The sequence below is a fragment of the Sinohyriopsis cumingii genome, chromosome 3, assembly GCF_028554795.1.
Source record: "Sinohyriopsis cumingii isolate HCF-2022 chromosome 3, ASM2855479v2, whole genome shotgun sequence".
Lineage (NCBI taxonomy): Eukaryota > Metazoa > Mollusca > Bivalvia > Unionida > Unionidae > Sinohyriopsis > Sinohyriopsis cumingii.
In genome coordinates, this window is record NC_142963.1 from 78,281,437 (window position 1) to 78,301,358 (window position 19,922).

Sequence of the window (19,922 nt, forward strand, 5' to 3'; positions counted from 1 at the left end):
ATTTGCTTTGTCATTCAGTAATAGGGGTGTTAAAGGACACTGATAGCTGTACTATTGAATTGCAGTGTTGATGAAATCCATCAAGGATGCTTTAAGACCTAATGTACGGCTTGTTGTGAATCATATTACTTGTTTAGAAACACAGATTAATACAATAATGCATTACTTTGCTTTTGGTCTCAAGGAGTTAGCTTATCACATGTAATAATGATATATCAAAGGTTTGTTGCCTGGATGAGCATCTTACACCAATTGATCCATCCATCTCAGGTTTGGTTTCCAATGCTGAAGGTTTTGTACAACTAAAATAACATTATCCAATCAATCACATCACGTTTTTGTACAATTAAAATAACATTATCCAATCAATCACATCAAGTTTTTGTACAATTAAAATAACATTATCCGATCAATCACATCAAGTTTTGTACAATTAAAATAACATGATCCAATCAATCACATCCTGTTTTTGTACAATTAAAATAACATTATCCAATCAATCACATCAAGTTTTTTGTGCACATTTCAAGTTTTAGAGAAGCTTTATTAAGAAATTACCAATGAATAACAAAATTATTTTAAATAGAGGTTTTTTTGGTGGTGATTATAACATTTTATTTAAACTTGTTGATGTTGGTATTGAATTATGAGAAATCAGTGAAATTGGTCTCACTGTAATCATATGTTCACTGTGTACAGATAAACTGTTTCTGCATGGCTGTATGTTTACAGTATGGAAAGGACAGAAAGAGATGTCACTGCATTTGTTTGCATTTATAGTCAGGGTTCTCTAATTTTCCTGGTTTTCTTAACTTGCCCTTGTCCTTGCATTAGTTTATAAAATTTTGTTTATAACCGGGAAAGAGTTGTTTTATAGTAACATCATAGACCAAAACATTTTTGCTTGATTTTGATGTACTTTCCGTGATAAAAAATCCACATCATAGACCAAAAGTTGTTGCTTCATGTTAATGCACTTTCCATGATAAAATCTGAACTAGAATTGTCCATCATTTAGTTGGTCAAGGATTGGTTTATAATTATGATTTTGACATTAGAGTGCAAGTTTATTACCCTATTAATCATGTCATTCTATGAAAACAAATACTTTTGTTTTAAACCCTGTTTGTTATCATGGCAACAGTTAATGGTTGTCACACTTTGATTGCATATATTGATTGATGACCATTGTCCCAAGGGAGAGAAAACAATTATGATTATGCATCCTTCTGGGCTATGTGGCATCAGGTGAAATAGAAAATCAGGGGGTGGTATTTAGGTCTCTTGGTACCAATTTACAGATAGCACTTCCATATTATTGTATGGCATAAATGTCTACTTAGGCACAAAGTGTTCAAATTTCATGCTTATTGCAGCAAAGCTCAAGTACATATTTGTAGCTGTCATCTTGATCATAATCATTTTGGCTTAACACCCAGTCCGTTCAGAAATTACGTTTATAAGGTTTCAACACATTTTTAAAAAGGCAACCAAAGCAAGAAGAATCCGTCTCCACATTGCCAGGCTGTATATGCCACTTTTGTTAACTTTCAACTGTTCTTCTGTCAGAGGACGTGGTCTGAGTTACTGAGTTAATGCTATCAATGATATATACAAAATAAAGCAGTTTCCTTGTATTCATTTGCAAAGCTAGTAGCTATGCAAATGTAGCAATTTAGATGAACATTGCAATGCGTGTACCTTAAACAATTTAGAAATGGCAGTTATTTCTTTCCAATAGTCCTTTCAGTTTGCAGCTTTGGTGTTGCTATAGTGATTTGTTACTCACAATACAATGTATATATCAAACAATTTATATCAGAGAGGGTCTATTAAGATGTATTTGTTTGCCATTTTGTTTATTTGTCTTTCTTCTCAAAACACCTTATTTAACACCATTGCATAAGATATTTATTGTGTTGATCTTCATGGAATGTATCTCAAAGGCACAGATGGCAATCTGGAAATAAGAATTGCACATACTGAAGTTAATTACTGGATCTACTGGCTGGATAGGTAACACCCTCTGGGCTACCCCATATCTAATGGGGAACAAAGACTTTGGGCTACCCCATACTACAAGGAAAGCAAATGACCCAATGAAAATGTGGGTTTCAAGCTTGTACCTTAACTGAATTCATTGTAATGTCCACACAGATTGTAAATTCCTGAGATCAAAGATTACACCTGTGAATTTCTTTAGTTTTATTTTACTACTTTGTCCAGTGCTACTGATCTATTAGATGGAAATTTTCATATCTTAATGCTGGAAAGGGTTGGTTTTGATGGCAGAAATAGAAAAACATATTTCCATCATGTTATTTTAATGAAAGTTTCTTAGAAATGGTGGTCATTTTATGCATTTATGAAAGGCATTAAATTAGATATACAAACATGGACACAAAGTAATGCAGCTGGAAAAAAGTTGTATCTTTGTTGAAGTTTAATTGAATTCAGATCAATAGCGATTTTAAAAATTTCTTGCTAAAATATATAGATATTTATTAAACTGTTATATATGATCATAACATTGTTTTTCATGTTTATCGTCATGGTATTACAAAATAGTTTTATTTTATTTGATAGTATTTCTTTAATTTGAAACAATAAGTAAATAAGTCACTGATATTGTGTGCATGTCTTCAAAATTACAAGATCATACAGAAATATAGATCACAGCATACTCTGTAGGTGGAATTAAAGTCTTTCCACCCACAATACTAACACTTACTTCATTTATCAAAGCTTTATGTTTTTCCATCATTTTTGTTATAACTGGTAATTGATTCTCTATGCCACCCCAATGCAGTACAATAGGGAAGTCCTAATTGACTAGTTCGATCCCAATGATCACTTTGCACTATAGCTTTGAGTAGTAGGGCTAATGATTATGGTTGATATAATACATTTGTTGTCAGACAAACAGTTGTAACTTATTCCACTTTGGTTTATCGATTACATTAAAATTATTGTTAATATTTGTGTGTGGAGAATTTGCATTACAAATATTGATTTTGCTCTCTTTCTCCAACTGTACTGTTTCCTCTATGGCAACATCCATCACAACAAAAGTTTAGCTTTTCATGTTGTCATGTTAAGCTAGGTGGGGATAAAACAATTGTATCTTCATTAGCAATCTTAAGAAAATAGCTTGAAAAGAATATGACAAGTTAATTTGGAATAAAAAGATCTTGAATAGTTTCCAAAATATTTTCTTAACTCTGGCCAAATTTATGAATCATGGAATAATGCCAAGTTACAGGTTAGGCTGTCCTTTTAACGTCATTTATTTAGGTCATAATTTTGGTGTTATGTAAGATTCATAATTCACTGACCTTTTCAAGATTGCTTCATCTCATTGATTAACTTGTACAATTTATGCAGAATAAATTGTGGTGGAGTGACAATTGATAAACATACATGAAGACTGGTCAGTAAAGTCAGTAGAGATAGTAATTAGGTCCAAATTCTTTACTGGCAATGTTGTATAATTTAGGTCAGGCAGGTGCAGCTTCCCCCAGGGCATGGGCTGGATAAGTGATTTTTAAATCTACACCCTATGCTGCCAATAAAAACCTGACTGCAGGGGATCTTGGGCCATATGTTGCACATGTCTGATTTAGAGCTTGAATTTAGCATTTAACACTCCCAGAATGCAAGTTAATTAAAACTGATAGTTATAACTGACATTAGATTATTGTTCTTCTTTGAAGTTCAGTATTATTGTATTTATATTGGGGTAAACTAGGTTTAAAAAAACTTGCAATTAATAGATTAATTTTGCATGTAGGTTTTTGTCAAACTGCAAACTGATTTGAGAGTAGGAATAAGTTAAATTTAGGCAGGTCTGATCAAGACAGTTGATTGCTTGGTGCAAGACACAACACTAATTTTAGAGATTGATGGCAGCTGTTGGCTTTATAGGGTCAAGATATCGAGTACACTGCTCAATGCTCATGTATTAGAAATGCTTATTGAAGATAGATATTGCTGGAAAATCTGTCCCCCCTCCCAACATTAAATATTATATGCATGTTATAGGCAGTGACTAATAGACAGTTGGTTCTTGATTTAGAACAGGTTAGTTTTAGATGTGACACAGCTGCTAAGTGATGTTTTGCAAATGGGGATTGAGGATGCAGCAAGTTGCAGTAAGGATATTAGATATTGACTGTGATTAGTTATGGTTGCTCAGGCCATCTTATTCACAGCTGTACTGTAACATCATTATTTTGTGAAATTCTGGAGATTAGTCTTAAGTAAAACATGTAAATTGATGAATTGCTCACCTGTCATTTTTACATTAGAAAGTTAAGGTAGCCAGCTGACCATTGTGTGTGATTTGGATTTTTAACGTATCTTTAACAATTTATCAGTCATTTTGCTACGCTGTCTGCAGTGTGGCAGTTTACAGTGATGCCTAGCACTGGGGCATCATGTCGTAGACATGTAGCATGATGTCCCACCCAGTCACATTATCCTGACACCAGGTGAAACCAGTCCTAAACATTAACCTCTTAATACTTAGCACCAAGCGAAGCAGCTGTTAGTACATTTTTTATAAGTCTTTGGTATGACTTGGCTGAGGATCGAACCCACAACCTCCTGCATCTGATGCAGATGCTCTAACCACTAGGCCACCAGAGTGGTGGATATGATCTCTGGCTAGGCATGTGCATGTTACCTACGAACAGGACCAACAACATTATTCTTGTTACTATATAGATAATTCCCGAATGACGTCATCAGCAGCCATATTTGTGGTATGCTGGCAGATATACTGTTGAGTTTATACGGTGTTTGCAAGTTGAAATAAATTCATTGGATCTCAAGATACTGTTACAAAAAAATACATGCGTAAACAGAATGCAAATAAGGCTTTCTCTTTGTCTCTATATTTATACTTTATAGGTTGATTTTGCTTCAGTGTACCTTCTTCAGAATGGTCAGTTTGGTGATTGCGTATAGGAAATACTACTAGGTTGTCCATCGTCCAGGTAAAATAGGCAGAAGATCATTGCTAGTGACCTTGTTGGGAAGCATGTATAAATGCCATTTGAAAGAACAATGGGTTTTACATTGATTGCTGTGCTAATGTCTTGGTGGAGTGTTCCCATGCTCCTGCAGTAGTGATGTACACTGATGAGGATCATTGTGTTGTTGTACCTCATGCAGTAGTGACACACTGATGACATCCTTCAGTTGCTCTGCCTCCTGCACTAGTGTGTATCTTTCTATTGATATTGGTGTATCTTTCTATTGATATCGGTGCTGTTAATTGGGGCTAATATTTACTGATTTGCCTCGACATTATCTGCTGCCTAATTAGATATAAAAAAGGGAATATTTTAGGCACATGTAGCCTTTTAACTATGAAACACAATTTGAGAATGTTCCTAGTATTTGCCTTTTTCAGTTTTTATGAAGCTTAGTTACTTTAAATGAATACTTTGTAAATAGTTTTAAAAAAGTTATTAATTCTACAGTTTAATGAGAAATGATTAAAAGTGCTTTGCCTCACTCATAAAAAATATAATAATTTGTTTCAGTACATCTACAGACTTAAATCTTTGTTACACACAATATTGAAATTTTGATTAACCTTTGAATTCATTATGTAAGGATTAGAAGGTTATTCATTTTTTCTTGGGATTTAGTTGGCAAGCACAGTATGCTTCATAACTTACAGAAAAAATGACTACAAACTATTATGATATGAGAAATTTGAGTGACTGAGAAATAAATTACACCTTCTGAAAGCAGGTTTCCATTATATTCCTATATTACTATTATTATTATTATTATTATTAAACATAGGATGCAAAACAAATTGCAAGTTATCATTAGGGTAATTACAGATTTTAGGACAACTATTGTGCTTGTTATTAGTCTTTATCAGCAGATTATAAGGGAATAGTGATTATTAAGGCGGAAGACTGTCAGACAGACAGCCATTTTAATCGTAGGTGCACATCCATGGTAACATGTAACAGTTAACCTACATTCTGCCTTCACATTGTATGGTACATGTAACAGTTAACCTACATTCTGCCTTCACATTGTATGGTACATGTAACAGTTAACCCACATGTTACCTGTGTGTACATCTGATATTTTATGACATCTGCATCATTCCACCTGGTGGGGTGAGACTTGTAGACAAGGACATATGTCCCTTAGCAGTAATTATTTTCCACATGCATGTAAGCAGTTGTGTGAATCATTACAGTTCATTTACTGTGGTCATTACAGCAATATTGAAAAATGCCAATGTATTACAGTTGTTAAAGTTCATTTTCATCAATATTTACTTTTTATTTCTTTAGATACCTTACTTAGTTAAGTATAAAAACCAGAAATTTGTAGAATGGTAAATAATATGATTACGCTTTATACAGCAGCCACATGAAAGTCCTATACATGTCTATCAAACCAAATTGATAAGCATCTTACCCCAAAATATGTGGGTCTGGTGATGCATCCTATTAGCCACATCCTTGTATATGTTTACCTCATATGCACAAACAAAATAGGGTACCCATTCTAATCAGATTTTCTTGGCTGAAGTGGTAACATTATATTGGAAACTGTCACATGAACAGGCTGGGTTAAAAAAGAATTAGTATCGTATGAACTTGCGTAGAAGACGAGTCCAACAGTAAACAGCACAGAACCAGATCTGCCATCACATAAGGCACCAGCAGGTTTTGAAGTTTGTTTGGAGTAATGAATAGAATATATGATGTGGACCTTGATCTGCAAGCACATTAAACATATGATATCGACCTTGACCTGCAAGCACATTAAACATATGTGGACCTTGACCTACAAGCACATTAAACATATGATGTTGACCTTAACCTGCAAGCATATTAAACATATGATGTTGACCTTGACCTGCAAGCACATCAAACATATGGTGTGGACTTTGACCTGCAAGCACATTAAACATGATGTGGACCTTGACCTGCAAGCACATTAAACATATGATGTGGACCTTGGCCTGCAAGCACATTAAACATATGTGGACCTTGACCTGCAAGCACATTAAACATGATGTGGACCTTGACCTGCAAGCACATTAAACATATGATGTGGACCTTGGCCTGCAAGCACATTAAACATATGTGGACCTTGACCTGCAAGCACATTAAACATGATGTGGACCTTGACCTGCAAGCACATTAAACATGATGTGGACCTTGACCTGCAAGCACATTAAACATATGATGTGGACCTTGGCCTGCAAGCACATTAAACATATGATGTGGACCTTAACCTGCAAGCACATTAAACATATGATATCGACCTTGACCTGCAAGCACATTAAACATATGTGGACCTTGGCCTGCAAGCACATTAAACATATGTGGACCTTGACCTGCAAGCACATTAAACATATGATGTGGACCTTGACCTGCAAGCACATTAAACATATGATGTGGACCTTGACCTGCAAGCACATTAAACATATGATGTGGACCTTGACCTGCAAGCACATTAAACATATGATGTGGACCTTGACCTGCAAGCACATTAAACATATGAATTGAACCTTAAACAAATGCAGATCTGGATCTTGATTGTTTGCAGTTGGACTTGATTTATAAGCATGTACGTATGTACTGATCTTCCTTGCTATTTGTTTCACAGTTGTCATGACCACATCTTTTTTTGGCTAACAATTCATATACCATTGACATGACAAATTGGCTTAAGTTTTCCATGACAATGCAGCTATTGAAATATCCTTTTACATGATCCACTCAAGATGCAGGCATCATGGTTGATGTGCTGTTTTTATTGTTTTGAGTTTTTATGGTGTCATTTAGCCAATTTGAGTCTGGCAGTTGATTTTTTAAAAGTTGTTTCCATGCATTTTCTTATTTAAGTTTTGTTGGCTTAGGTTTAAGACAATTTTTCAGCAAACCCCAGGAAGAAAAACGAATTCGTGGGAAGCCACTTGAAAGCTATCTCACATACCCATGTTGGCTGGGCCTGAGACCTTAACCCATACAAACAGTGGTGAGATAGCAGTGATTAGTAAGGGCAAGCGCTTTAGACCACTCATCCACTTGTGGGGCCCCAATACCCAGCAGTTTATATATGAAGGTCATTAAACTTCATTGTTACATTCCCTTGTACTTTTTAAATAATTAAAATTATTAACGTTGAGTCATATAATTTGAAAACAAACATATACTCATCATATCAGGAAGCAGTCTATGTAGCTTCTAGGGATGGACCATTTAAGGGGTGGGTAAGTGGGCTGAAATTTTGTAAAGACAAATTTCCATCCTCCAAACTTGAACAAAAAATATTATCTTGCCCTGTATCCATCAGTTTAATTGAGAAAAAAATTCTTGTGATCAATGAAAAAAAATATTTTGGTCAGAAGGAAATTCACTCTGACAATTAAATGGTGGGTTTGTTATAAAATGTTCACAACAATATGCAAGAGATAGGATTATCTGTAGAGTATTTGTGTTAAAAGTATCCATTAGGTCCAAACAATGTATTTTTTATCAAGGTTTTCTATTTTCATACATAATTTAGTAGAAACTACGGTGGCCTTGGATTCTGTCGAGATTTAATGGTCAATTCAAGCCTTATCGGCACACACAAAAAGTTTTTTTTTTTATATAATGCCGTTATGTTTGCAACTTCTTTGTGAAGTAAAATAGGTAGCAATGCATATGCTTTTGGCTCATTCTTGTTGTATTTGTAGATATCAAACTTTTTATCACTATTAAAAACAATCATATTAGGATTATACTGCTGTTTAGAAAGAAATTGGTATTTAATTTTTAATGCTGTAAGAATAAATATTTAAAAAAATGCCAAAGAAAAGTAAAGTGTTTTTGGATTCCAAAGTATGAAATAGAACAATTTATGTTATTTACATGGTATCAGGAAAAGGTACATAATAAACAACCTGCACATGAATACTCACTGATATATTGATAATTAATCAAAAGGTGTGTGTGTGTGTGTGGGACACAGGTTTTGATAAGCAAGTATATGTCTGTTCTAGTTTGTCATAAAAATGTGGTATTTTACTGGTACTTTTTAAAAGTTGTAATGTGAATGAAAAATTTGATTGAACGTCTTTCAACCTCAAGTGAATTTGAAACTGGAAGTTGTGGGGGAGTATGCTGTTTACCTTGACCCAGTGTACTTGGTTCTAAAATTAAACCAAAAACATCCTTTACCTGATCTAACCTGTTCGGTGAAATAATTGTACAGGATTGGACATTTGCGGAAACTCTCGTCTGGGTCGTGAAAATTAATAGTGTATGAGAACATTACATCCGGTCTTTTCATGTTTTGGAGGATGTGCGTTCGACAGACTTCAATAGGGATCCTTTGACCCAGATTAATATCGAGAGACTGTAATGTACACATTGACCTCAATTTAATGAATTTTGGTGCTTGTAGCAAGTAATTCAGGTGACACATGATTGGACAACAAATTGGACGTTTACGAAAAAGGTGTCAGTTTTATGATTTGGGTCTGTTATAATAATAAACATCTCTTTGTACAATATTTGAGAATATCAGATTGATTTAATTAAATCAATCGGAAATTCTCAAGTATTGCATGACTTCATATCATGTACATTTTATCAAGATAGTGTAGTTCATGCCTTACAGACCTGTCTTTTCACGCTGTTTAGAGTCATTGAATTAGACTGACGTGTGTGGTTTTTTATCTTCTTCAGTATTTATGCACAATATTGTCACTGAGGTAATTAGGACTTGTGTTTTGGTTTCATCTACATTTACGAACTTGTTCTTGTGGGAAGCCCGAAACAGGAACAGGTGTGCTTGATGAGTCAGTGCACTAAAACTAAGTCATACTTAATAGAACGTCTAAACTTTAATTGTTGTCATCAACTTCAAATAAATAAATGCAGTTATAGTTTCAGTACCATTCCATTTTCAGATAATAATATTATTTCCCGGATCGTCTTATTCAATATAGGGTCTTTTTCTTGTTTTCATTTGTACCTTCATCAAAAATGGATTTTTTTAATTATATGTGAGGATAATTTGAAGTTTCTTTTTATTCTCTCTCTCTCTCTCTCTCTCTCTCTCTCTCTCTCTCTCTATATATATATATATATATAATGATATGAACACTTTGTCGAATTGGAAATGGGATAATCTTGCATGTCTGAAAGTGTAACTACATTTTTGCTATAGAATGACATTAATGATTGATGGCATCAGTCCAATATAATAAAAAAAATGATTAGCCAAGAAAAGGAAACAGAAGTTTACACATGAATTTTATAAATTAGATTCGAAATTGCAGGTATTAGGAAAGTGTTGCCTTTTGATTTTGCATTGATGAAGCATTCAATAGATGCTTTAATTTTTTTCAGTTTTAATTGGTTTTGGTCCCATTTTAGGTTTACATTTGGTTTACAGAATGTTTTACTTTAAAGAAATAAGCACTTAACTATATCATTATTTAATCATAACCAGTGTTGAAAGCTGCAATTAATGCAAGTAAACAGTTTATATTTATGATTAATGAAAGCTTACACTTCATAACAAAATTAATAGCCAGTGGAAAATTTTAATGTATACACAGTTTTGCCAACGAAAATTGATGCAGCACGATACATTGAATTGTATACATTGTTGTGTAGCTATCGGTTAAGACTATATCTTCAGAAGAGAAGATACCGAAGTTGAAACTAGATAGATATTCTCCACCTCATAAGCTTTGTGTCTACAAATTAACAGTTTACATGCATGGACTGGACATGAACAGTATTGATCTGGGCAGTTTATAACTGTTGCAAACACCTCATTTCATGCCCTCTTGAAGACCCATTTGGTGCCATATGGGGCATTTCAAGTTGTTTATTGGATTTCCAATTGGCCCTAAGGGCCTTGGTCTGGTTGGCAGACTGTGTATTGGCTCTTGCAAAAGCTATTAGAGTTGCAAAAGCATGTGTAAACTTCATTTTCAGCTCAAATCAAATTTCTATTCAAGCTGTTTATACCCAATTTATGAGTGGAAACAAACCAGTCCATTTGATTACACTCCATCTTGAACTAATTGTTTCTTCTGAGAACTGTTTGGGTTGACCAGCCAGCAAACCTTGAATAAGCCTGACCCTACTGTAAATTCTGTTTCTGCATGGAGGGTTGATAAGCAGTTTTGCATCCATTTTTGGGACTGACCATTTAAATGTCTGTGGGTGGGGGCTGGCACTTTATTTTGAGTTGGGACAATATTTTTTTTTCATTTTCCTCAAGATAGTTAATATTTTCCCACAAGTATAATGATTACAAGAGGTTCGTTGTTTTTTGGGCGGTGGAGTAGGCTGGTTTAAATTGGAGGAAAAATATTTTTCATGTTTCTGGCAAGTCAGAATCTCTTTCTTTTCTACAGAAATCTCGGGGTCTTTCCCATGTAAATTAAATGGTCATTCCCTTAATGTATCACACTTAAGGTGATTATCCTGTTTTAAAAAAAGCCAGTTGAACAAGTGGATCATGGGGCATAAACATTAATATATAATGACCACTAAACATAAATAGTTACTAAGATTTTTAAAGCAGTAAAACTTGGGTAACTCATAGTATTCCTTTCCTTTCTTCTTCCCCTTCTTGTTGTAGAGTGCTTTACTTGTTATGGAAAATCTCTAAAATTCTCCTTAAGTTTATCCTAAGGGTTTTGCCCATAAATATGCAAGGACTGTTTCTATCAAAGTTTGCTTGTGTTCTTATGGAAACAGTTACATTGCATACAGTTAATACAATTTGTTCCTGCAACACTTATGTAGATCACGAAGTTACAATTCATCATATTTATGTTTATCGAATTAGACAGCTGTCATCAGTTTTTACTTCTAGAGGATCAATATTTCTTATTATGAGTATACGCTTGGTGGAGCAATTCCTTCAAGTTGTTTGATAACCGGAGTGGTGGGCTAATATTGATACAGAACAGTGTCAGTACCTAATCACACTTACCTGGTGAAACTTGGGTGCAAGTAGATCAGGTGAACTTGGACTTTTGACAGCAGGACAATGTATGACTTGTGAATTGCCTACACTGGGGGGTATACTTGGGGGTCTTTCTTTGTTTTTTTCCTAAAAGTTATTTTATACCTACATATTGCATCTAACACAATTTTTTTTTATCCCAGTGAAGAATATATTCATTGCAGAAAATATGTAATAAAGCAGAAAAATCTTTATAAATGCATTTCATTTTCATTGGTGAAAAAATGAAATGCATTTATGAAGATTTAAATATCTGAACAGTAAGTTCAAAACAAAGAAGGAAAATCATATGAAAAGGCTGTTTGCCTTTATACAATATATTCTTATTATTGCTGACCTATTTACACACTGGATGTCCACAACGACGTGAGTGAGTTATCTATTGTCTTATCTATCAGAGTACTGATAACAGTTTTCTTTAGTAAGCTTGTCCACCACAGATTAGCACACTGGTGTTTTCAGCTTAAATGAAAATAGTTCCAATAAATTTCCACTCTCAGCCATCTTGCTGAACATTGTTTATCTATATGATTTCTTACAGAATTGTGCAGAACACAGTTGAGATTGGTGTTTTTAGTTTTACTATGGTATGTAATTAGTTTAACTACATACCCATTAAATCGTAAATGGTTGAGCTGGTGTTTGATATGGTGATCCATCTGTACTTGAGTATTGTACATTATTTAGGTGTTTGATATGGTGATCCATCTGTACTTGAGTATTGTACATTATTTAGGTGTTTGATATGGTGATCCATCTGTACTTGAGTATTGTACATTATTTAGGTGTTTGATATGGTGATCCATCTGTACTTGAGTATTGTACATTATTTAGGTGTTTGATATGGATGATCCATCTGTACTTGAGTATTGCACATTATTTAGGTGTTTGATATGGTGATCCATCTGTACTTGAGTATTGTACATTATTTGGGTGTTTGATATGGTGATCCATCTGTACTTGAGTATTGCACATTATTTAGGTGTTTGATATGGTGATCCATCTGTACTTGAGTATTGCACATTATTTAGGTGTTTGATATGGATGATCCATCTGTACTTGAGTATTGCTCATTATTTAGGTGTTTGATATGGTGATCCATCTGTACTTGAGTATTGTACATTATTTAGGTGTTTGATATCGTGATCCATCTGTACTTGAGTATTGTACATTATTTAGGTGTTTGATATGATGATCCATCTGTACTTGAGTATTGTACATTATTTAGGTGTTTGATATGGTGATCCATCTGTACTTGAGTATTGTACATTATTTAGGTGTTTGATATGGTGATCCATCTGTACTTGAGTATTGTACATTATTTAGGTGTTTGATATGATGATCCATCTGTACTTGAGTATTGTACATTATTTAGGTGTTTGATATGGTGATCCATCTGTACTTGAGTATTGCACATTATTTAGGTGTTTGATATGGTGATCCATCTGTACTTGAGTATTGCACATTATTTAGGTGTTTGATATGGATGATCCATCTGTACTTGAGTATTGCACATTATTTAGGTGTTTGATATGGTGATCCATCTGTACTTGAGTATTGTACATTATTTAGGTGTTTGATATGGTGATCCATCTGTACTTGAGTATTGTACATTATTTAGGTGTTTGATATGATGATCCATCTGTACTTGAGTATTGTACATTATTTAGGTGTTTGATATGGTGATCCATCTGTACTTGAGTATTGTACATTATTTAGGTGTTTGATATGGTGATCCATCTGTACTTGAGTATTGTACATTATTTAGGTGTTTGATATGGTGATCCATCTGTACTTGAGTATTGTACATTATTTAGGTGTTTTCACTTGTGTTGGACAAGTATTTATTTCATGTACAGAATAAAACTTGTATATATTCCAATTTGCTATAAATTCCATTCTTACCAAAAATATTGTTTAAAATGTAAAAAAGGGACATGGAATAATTATTAGTTTTTGGTTCGGGGGAAAGAGCTGTTGGATATGTCATAAGAATGACCTTTCCTGAAAGTCTTGACATAACCTTTGCCAAATCAAACTCTTTCTTTCCACCAAAATATGTGTTGTGCATGCTGTATGTATATGCAGCAATAGCAGTACTGATTCAGATATGAAGTAACACAATGTTCAGGCAGATTTAGGTTTACTGTATGTATGTATGTACAATATTTGTTATACCAAGGATTCTAATTTGACAACATAGAACCTGATCTGTTGTCATATAATGTGATAGAGGTCTGTGTCTTTGACATTTTGCAGTTAGAGGGGCTTTATTGATGAGCAAGTACAGTGTATGTATCTGATCATTACATGCATGTTTTTTAAAATTAAAATAATGCAGAGCTGAAAAATACTTGGAAGGGATTTAAACTAAGATAATTCATTTGGTATGCAAAGAGGCGTAACGATCAAAGTGGATCCAGTTTCTGTTGTGATAACAGGTTGTAGATCTTTTAGACCTGTGCCAGAACAACTGATAGTCATTTGCATGATTATTTTGTATTTTTAGAAGTTATTGCTATGATCATAATTTTAATGACATTTTCAACCTTTGGGCAGACCTGGGAGGTATAGTAATGTTTTCAACAATTAGAACAAACAATTATTATTATGGGAAAATGGCGATGTATTGTCATAACACATTGGTCTGGTATATCCATGCATGTAATTAGGTGGGCATGTAGCCAGTAGGCATTACAGTGTTCATGTATTAAATATGTGTATATTTTATGGTTTTGAATGTATAATCAAGGATAATTTTTAAAAAAATTAAGTGATATAGCGGAAAACGTGCATAGCAAAATGAAAAGCATTGATAATTGAACATTACTTTGCAGATTTATGCAGTACCCATAGGGAGATAGATATAATTCATTGTATAAAAATTACTGAATAATTTATAAAATTTGGCACATTTTATGATGGCAGATCTGGGTTTGTGCAGTTTCTAGTTGGATTTGACTTTAAAGTGGCCCAATAAGGTGCCTTTTTACTTTTGTTAGTTTTAATGTTGTCAAAATCCATAAAAGGAAAACTAATACAACTAATATTTAAAGAGTGTAATTTCTTTCATGTAAAATTATCTCTGAAATATTTCAAAGCTGAGGGATATTTTTAAGTGCTTTGTTGATTGCGTAAAATGAGTACCAAGCCATCTCATTTTACATACTTAAAATACATGTATGGTAGAGATATAGTTGCTTTATGGGATTTGTTTGGTTAATGTGTCATCATTGCAACAGGCAGATTGTAAGCTTATGGGGAGTAATCCAGATTAGCTAATTGCTAGGGATGACACAGGTACTTATCATTGTATCAACCTTAAGAGACTCAATTTTTGTCTATTGCACCAGCTTATTTAGTTTGAAAGTAGTAAAAAAAATTAACATTGATCATTATTTTAAAATGAACCATTCACCTAATCCTGGGTAGACAGATGGAGGAGTTGGTCTTTGTCCTACCCTCATCAATGGATGTATGGACATGCACATGGAGACCAAAACAATTGCCTTGTCAAGCAGCTGACATGACAGAAATGTCAACCATTGCTGCATTTTATTTGCTAGATTGAAATGCATCTCAAAAACACATCCAGAAGCACAATGCAATATCCAAAAAAAAAGACCTCCTACTGGATAAGTCATAATGAACTTAACTAGGGTCTAATTTTGGGGGATACATTTCTCCTTGTACATAATGAATGGGTCAGATAAATGTGTCTGCTATTGGGGAGCAGTCTTGGTTTGGTTTGGTGTTTTACAGCACATCAACACATGCAGGTTATATATATTGCCTAGCCTATTGTAGTATAGTGCTATGTACAAAGACACGTGTGCTCTGACTCTGGCTGATCTATAGATTTATACCATTACCATTTCTGCCTGGCAAACTAACCACTGAACTAACACAGCTCCTGCCATAAGGAATAGCCAAGTATGGGTCATATAGCTTGTGTTGTATAAACAAAGAAACACAATTTTAGTCTTGAAAGACCATGTTGAAGAAATAATACTTACAGTTCATTTAATAGGTATAAAGCATTACAAACTGAAATTTAATACCAAAGTGAAACTACATAATAGCAGGTTAAGTTAGTTTTTTTTCAATTAGACCCATTAACATTGCTCCACACTTGTAAATCTGCTGGCTCCTACAGTTAAAGGTGTATCAGACAAAGTAATCTCTGTATTAGGAGTTCTTGTGGTAAGAAATGTACCTGGTGGCTTTACTGAAAATTGACTAAGAAATTAATTTCATACAGTCAGGCAACAAAACCTACAACAAGTTCTAAATAAGTTTGAACAAGATGATTTAGGATACAGAATTTACCAATTTAAAAAACATTAAGGTAATTGTATTATGTGTTAAAGATTTAATTATATAATGAGTAATTGGTACACATATAATTTTTACTTCTATGAGATATGTGTATACACCATTTAATGCACATTACAGGTTACTCGATGGAAGCAGTCAAGTTTCTGGATTAGTCTGAGATTTTTGGCAGCAATTTACTCATTTGGATTACGTCCTTGTAATTAGCTATATGTGTAAAATCTGCCAGTTGCGATGATGACACATTAACATCTGCTGTTGGACAGTTGCTTCAGACAGTAATGAACAGCAGATGTCATGACATTTAAATGTATTTGCAACACAACTGTGATTATTTTGATTTAGTGACAGAAGTAGACTGTTGGCCTAAAACGTTTTAAATATATAATTAAATCAAAATGTACATCAAATTTTTATTTATAAATTACGTTAGTGTGAATCCATCAGTAATAACAGACTCCATTTAACATTTCTAAGGTTGTATGTTTTAAATTGAAATTTCTTACCTACAGAAATGGTTTGCAATTGACAACAAAATGGCATAAATAAAACAACTTAATAATAGCTTTTGATGTTAATAATGTAGACATATCAATACCATTTAAAGACTGCATATGGAAGGAAAGAAGGATAGTTCCACAAATGCTGTCTCCTTAATTATGCCAGAGTATATATATTTTTATGCCAAGTATTTGATTATTTACATGTTGCATCATTGTCTTCCTAGGGTCCACTATATTTACCATATAAGCATATTAAAACTGGTTATCAAAGTTGCTTTTGATTAGGTCATGGCTTGTTAATTTTTCTTATCATAAATTGTGTCCTAAAGCCTTAAGTAGGACTAACCATTTAATTATTCAGAGGGGTAGGTAAATTTGTGGTCCCAGTTAAGCTTCAAAACTATTCTTGCTTTGATTTGTAGAATAAAGAACTACAGTATATTAGTTTTTAAGATTAACAATTATCCTGCAGCAAACAAAAAAAAAATGGTTTGAAAATGAATTACCCCCCCCCCCATCAATTGGTTGGTCCCTTGCAGATTCAGATTAGGACAGTTAATTTTATACAAGGCAACAGAAACATTATATCCCATTTAATTTTAGTCTCAACTTAAAATCTACTTTTTATGCTGATCTCTAATCACTTGAAAACTGTTTTGACACAAGGACCTTTTCTTTACAGTGTCTGCTGTGCATTATCATAGAATGTCCATTTGATATTGCATGAATCTCCACCCCCCACAAAAAATGGACAACATGAGTTTACAACGCCCAAGTCAAAATCTCCATCAACAGCCACAGCCATCCCAGCATCTTTATCAGCATGCAAACCAATCCCAGCATCCTCCTCAGTACCCACCAGCTAACTGGTATGACACTTGGGACAGACAGGCCAGCCAATCATTTTCAAGTACAACCAAAGGACTTCAGAATGCACCTGGGGAAAATAACTGTTTCCTCAACAGTGCTGTTCAGGTGAGCAATTATATTTTGAATATTTTAGTGAATTTTTTCTTGCTAGTGGAAAGATGTTCAAAAACTCATGTTACTTTTTCTGTTGTAGTTCTGTATGGTAATGTTAAAGGATTTTGTTTTTTGTTTTTCATTCCTTATAACATACAATACATACAAAGAAATAAGGATATTTTGGTCTGTAACATTTTTCAATGGTGTTGATAAATCTTTGAGCAGAAAAATTCTAGAGTGAAAACAATAGCCAATTACCCCCTCCCCAACCTTGCATTATAACATGAATGTTCAGTATGGGCAGGCAGGAAGCTTAAGGAGGTGAAGAAGAAAAAACATGCTATGTGTAATTTTCAATAATTAAGATTTAAAAACATTTAATGTGGATTACATTACATGTATATAATTTTTTTGTCATTGTTACACAGTACAGATATTTGTAGATGATTTAGGCATACTGTCGACCCTACTTATGTATAGCTAATTTACATTTTAATCTGTTTTATTATACATATCTGATGGATGTTTGTACATGTCTTTTAAGTTTTTTTTCAACTGAATTTTATAATGATCTGCAGAAAGGTTTTTCAAACACTGCAGATCACAGTTCAGATTGAAAATTTCTCGTGTGAAAGTTTGAGATTCTGCTACTGTATATTAAACTCTATCCTCCCGGCTAACAGTAACAGCTTATTATCTCCAGCTTCATCAAAATCTCAGGTGTACACATAATTGATGGGGTGTTTACCTTGGGAGGGAGAAAGATTATTTGATCTGTTTTCTGGCAGATGATTTTCCAGGTCATTGTATAACCTTCGAAGGTTACTACAGCCAAATCATGCTATTATGTCCCATTTTAAGAAGAATCTACACAGGATTAGCTGTTTTATAAGCATGTTTTCTTTGTAATACTTTGAAACTTTGTTCTTCTTTGACAGGGACAGGAGGAGAAGCATGACAAAACTTGCATTACTTGGCTATTCTCACTATTGTAGGTGCTAGTTTTTCAGAAACGTAACCTTTTGAAGATAAAGGTATCCGAGATTGGCTGCAAAACCAGTCCCTGCTAACAACACTTTACCTGTGTTTCAGATCAATATGATTCCACCATAGAAATTTTGTAGTAGCACTGAAGGACGACCTTACCTTGTGTAAATACCCTGATAATTATGCTAAGTCACGTTCAGATTTACAAAAACCAGGTGTGTTGTGACCATCAAGCGAATCCTTCCATAATAACATGCTTAAGGGGGAGCAAAACCACAGTAAACGAACTACCCTGATCTGACATTGCATGCTCAATTTATGTCCATTTGATCAAGGTGTACATGGTTTTTCTTGTGGTTGTAAAAAGATGACACACTTTTAAGTTTTGGGGCATTATGTATACGAGAATCTTGACAGAACAGATTTAACAAGGCCACTCTGGCAGTAACATAAAACCCATTTAAGAACAAGAAAGCCCTATGGTAAGACATCTAATACTTAGAAAGGCAAAGACATTGAAATATTGAAATACAAACATGAAAACATTTTGTCTGTTATCAGGTCTTTTCATAAACTGGGATCAAGGTAAATGCAACAGAAAGTCCTTGTTTTCTTGTCAATAAAACTGCAGTAATTGTATGCCACATAAACTTATTGACATCCGACAGCCCAATAGCTTTTCTTAACATGATCCAATGAAGGACACTGAATCTTTGAAATTCAAGCATATGATTTTCTTCTTATTTCATAGAATTGCAGTACAATATCATGTGATGAAAGCATATCAATCAAAGGTGCTTCACATTAGGTACTTTCACTTCACCTGATCTAATGAAGGACACGCACATTGAAAATCTGGAACCCAAAAAATTAAATTAGAACTTAATATTTTGTGTGGTCTGTTTCAGTTTATTATGCTGTCAATTTCAGTTTGAAGTTTTTCCACTCCTGGGTGGTCCTTTTAATGCCCTTAAAAAGGGAAATCTTGCAGGCTTTTGTCCTTACAAATACACATTGTATTAAATATTTCATTCTTTTGATAACTTAATCACTTATCAGCCAAAAGATTTTGCCATGGTCAAGTTTTGTCATTATTCACAGATA

At 33.8% G+C, this 19,922-nt stretch overlaps 1 protein-coding gene across 5 annotated transcripts in view; it reads left to right on the plus strand.

The window, feature by feature from the left end:
- Positions 1-19,922, plus strand: part of LOC149803158 (uncharacterized) — an 82,488-nt gene that overhangs the window by 1,798 nt on the left and 60,768 nt on the right. For all 5 annotated transcript variants that reach the window (XM_089952780.1, XM_089952781.1, XM_089952776.1 and 2 more), the window contains exon 2: positions 17,548-17,840. In XM_089952780.1, the coding sequence (XP_089808906.1) occupies positions 17,589-17,840 (252 nt within the window). In that variant the 5' untranslated portion in view covers positions 17,548-17,588. The remainder of the gene's footprint in view (positions 1-17,547; positions 17,841-19,922) is intronic.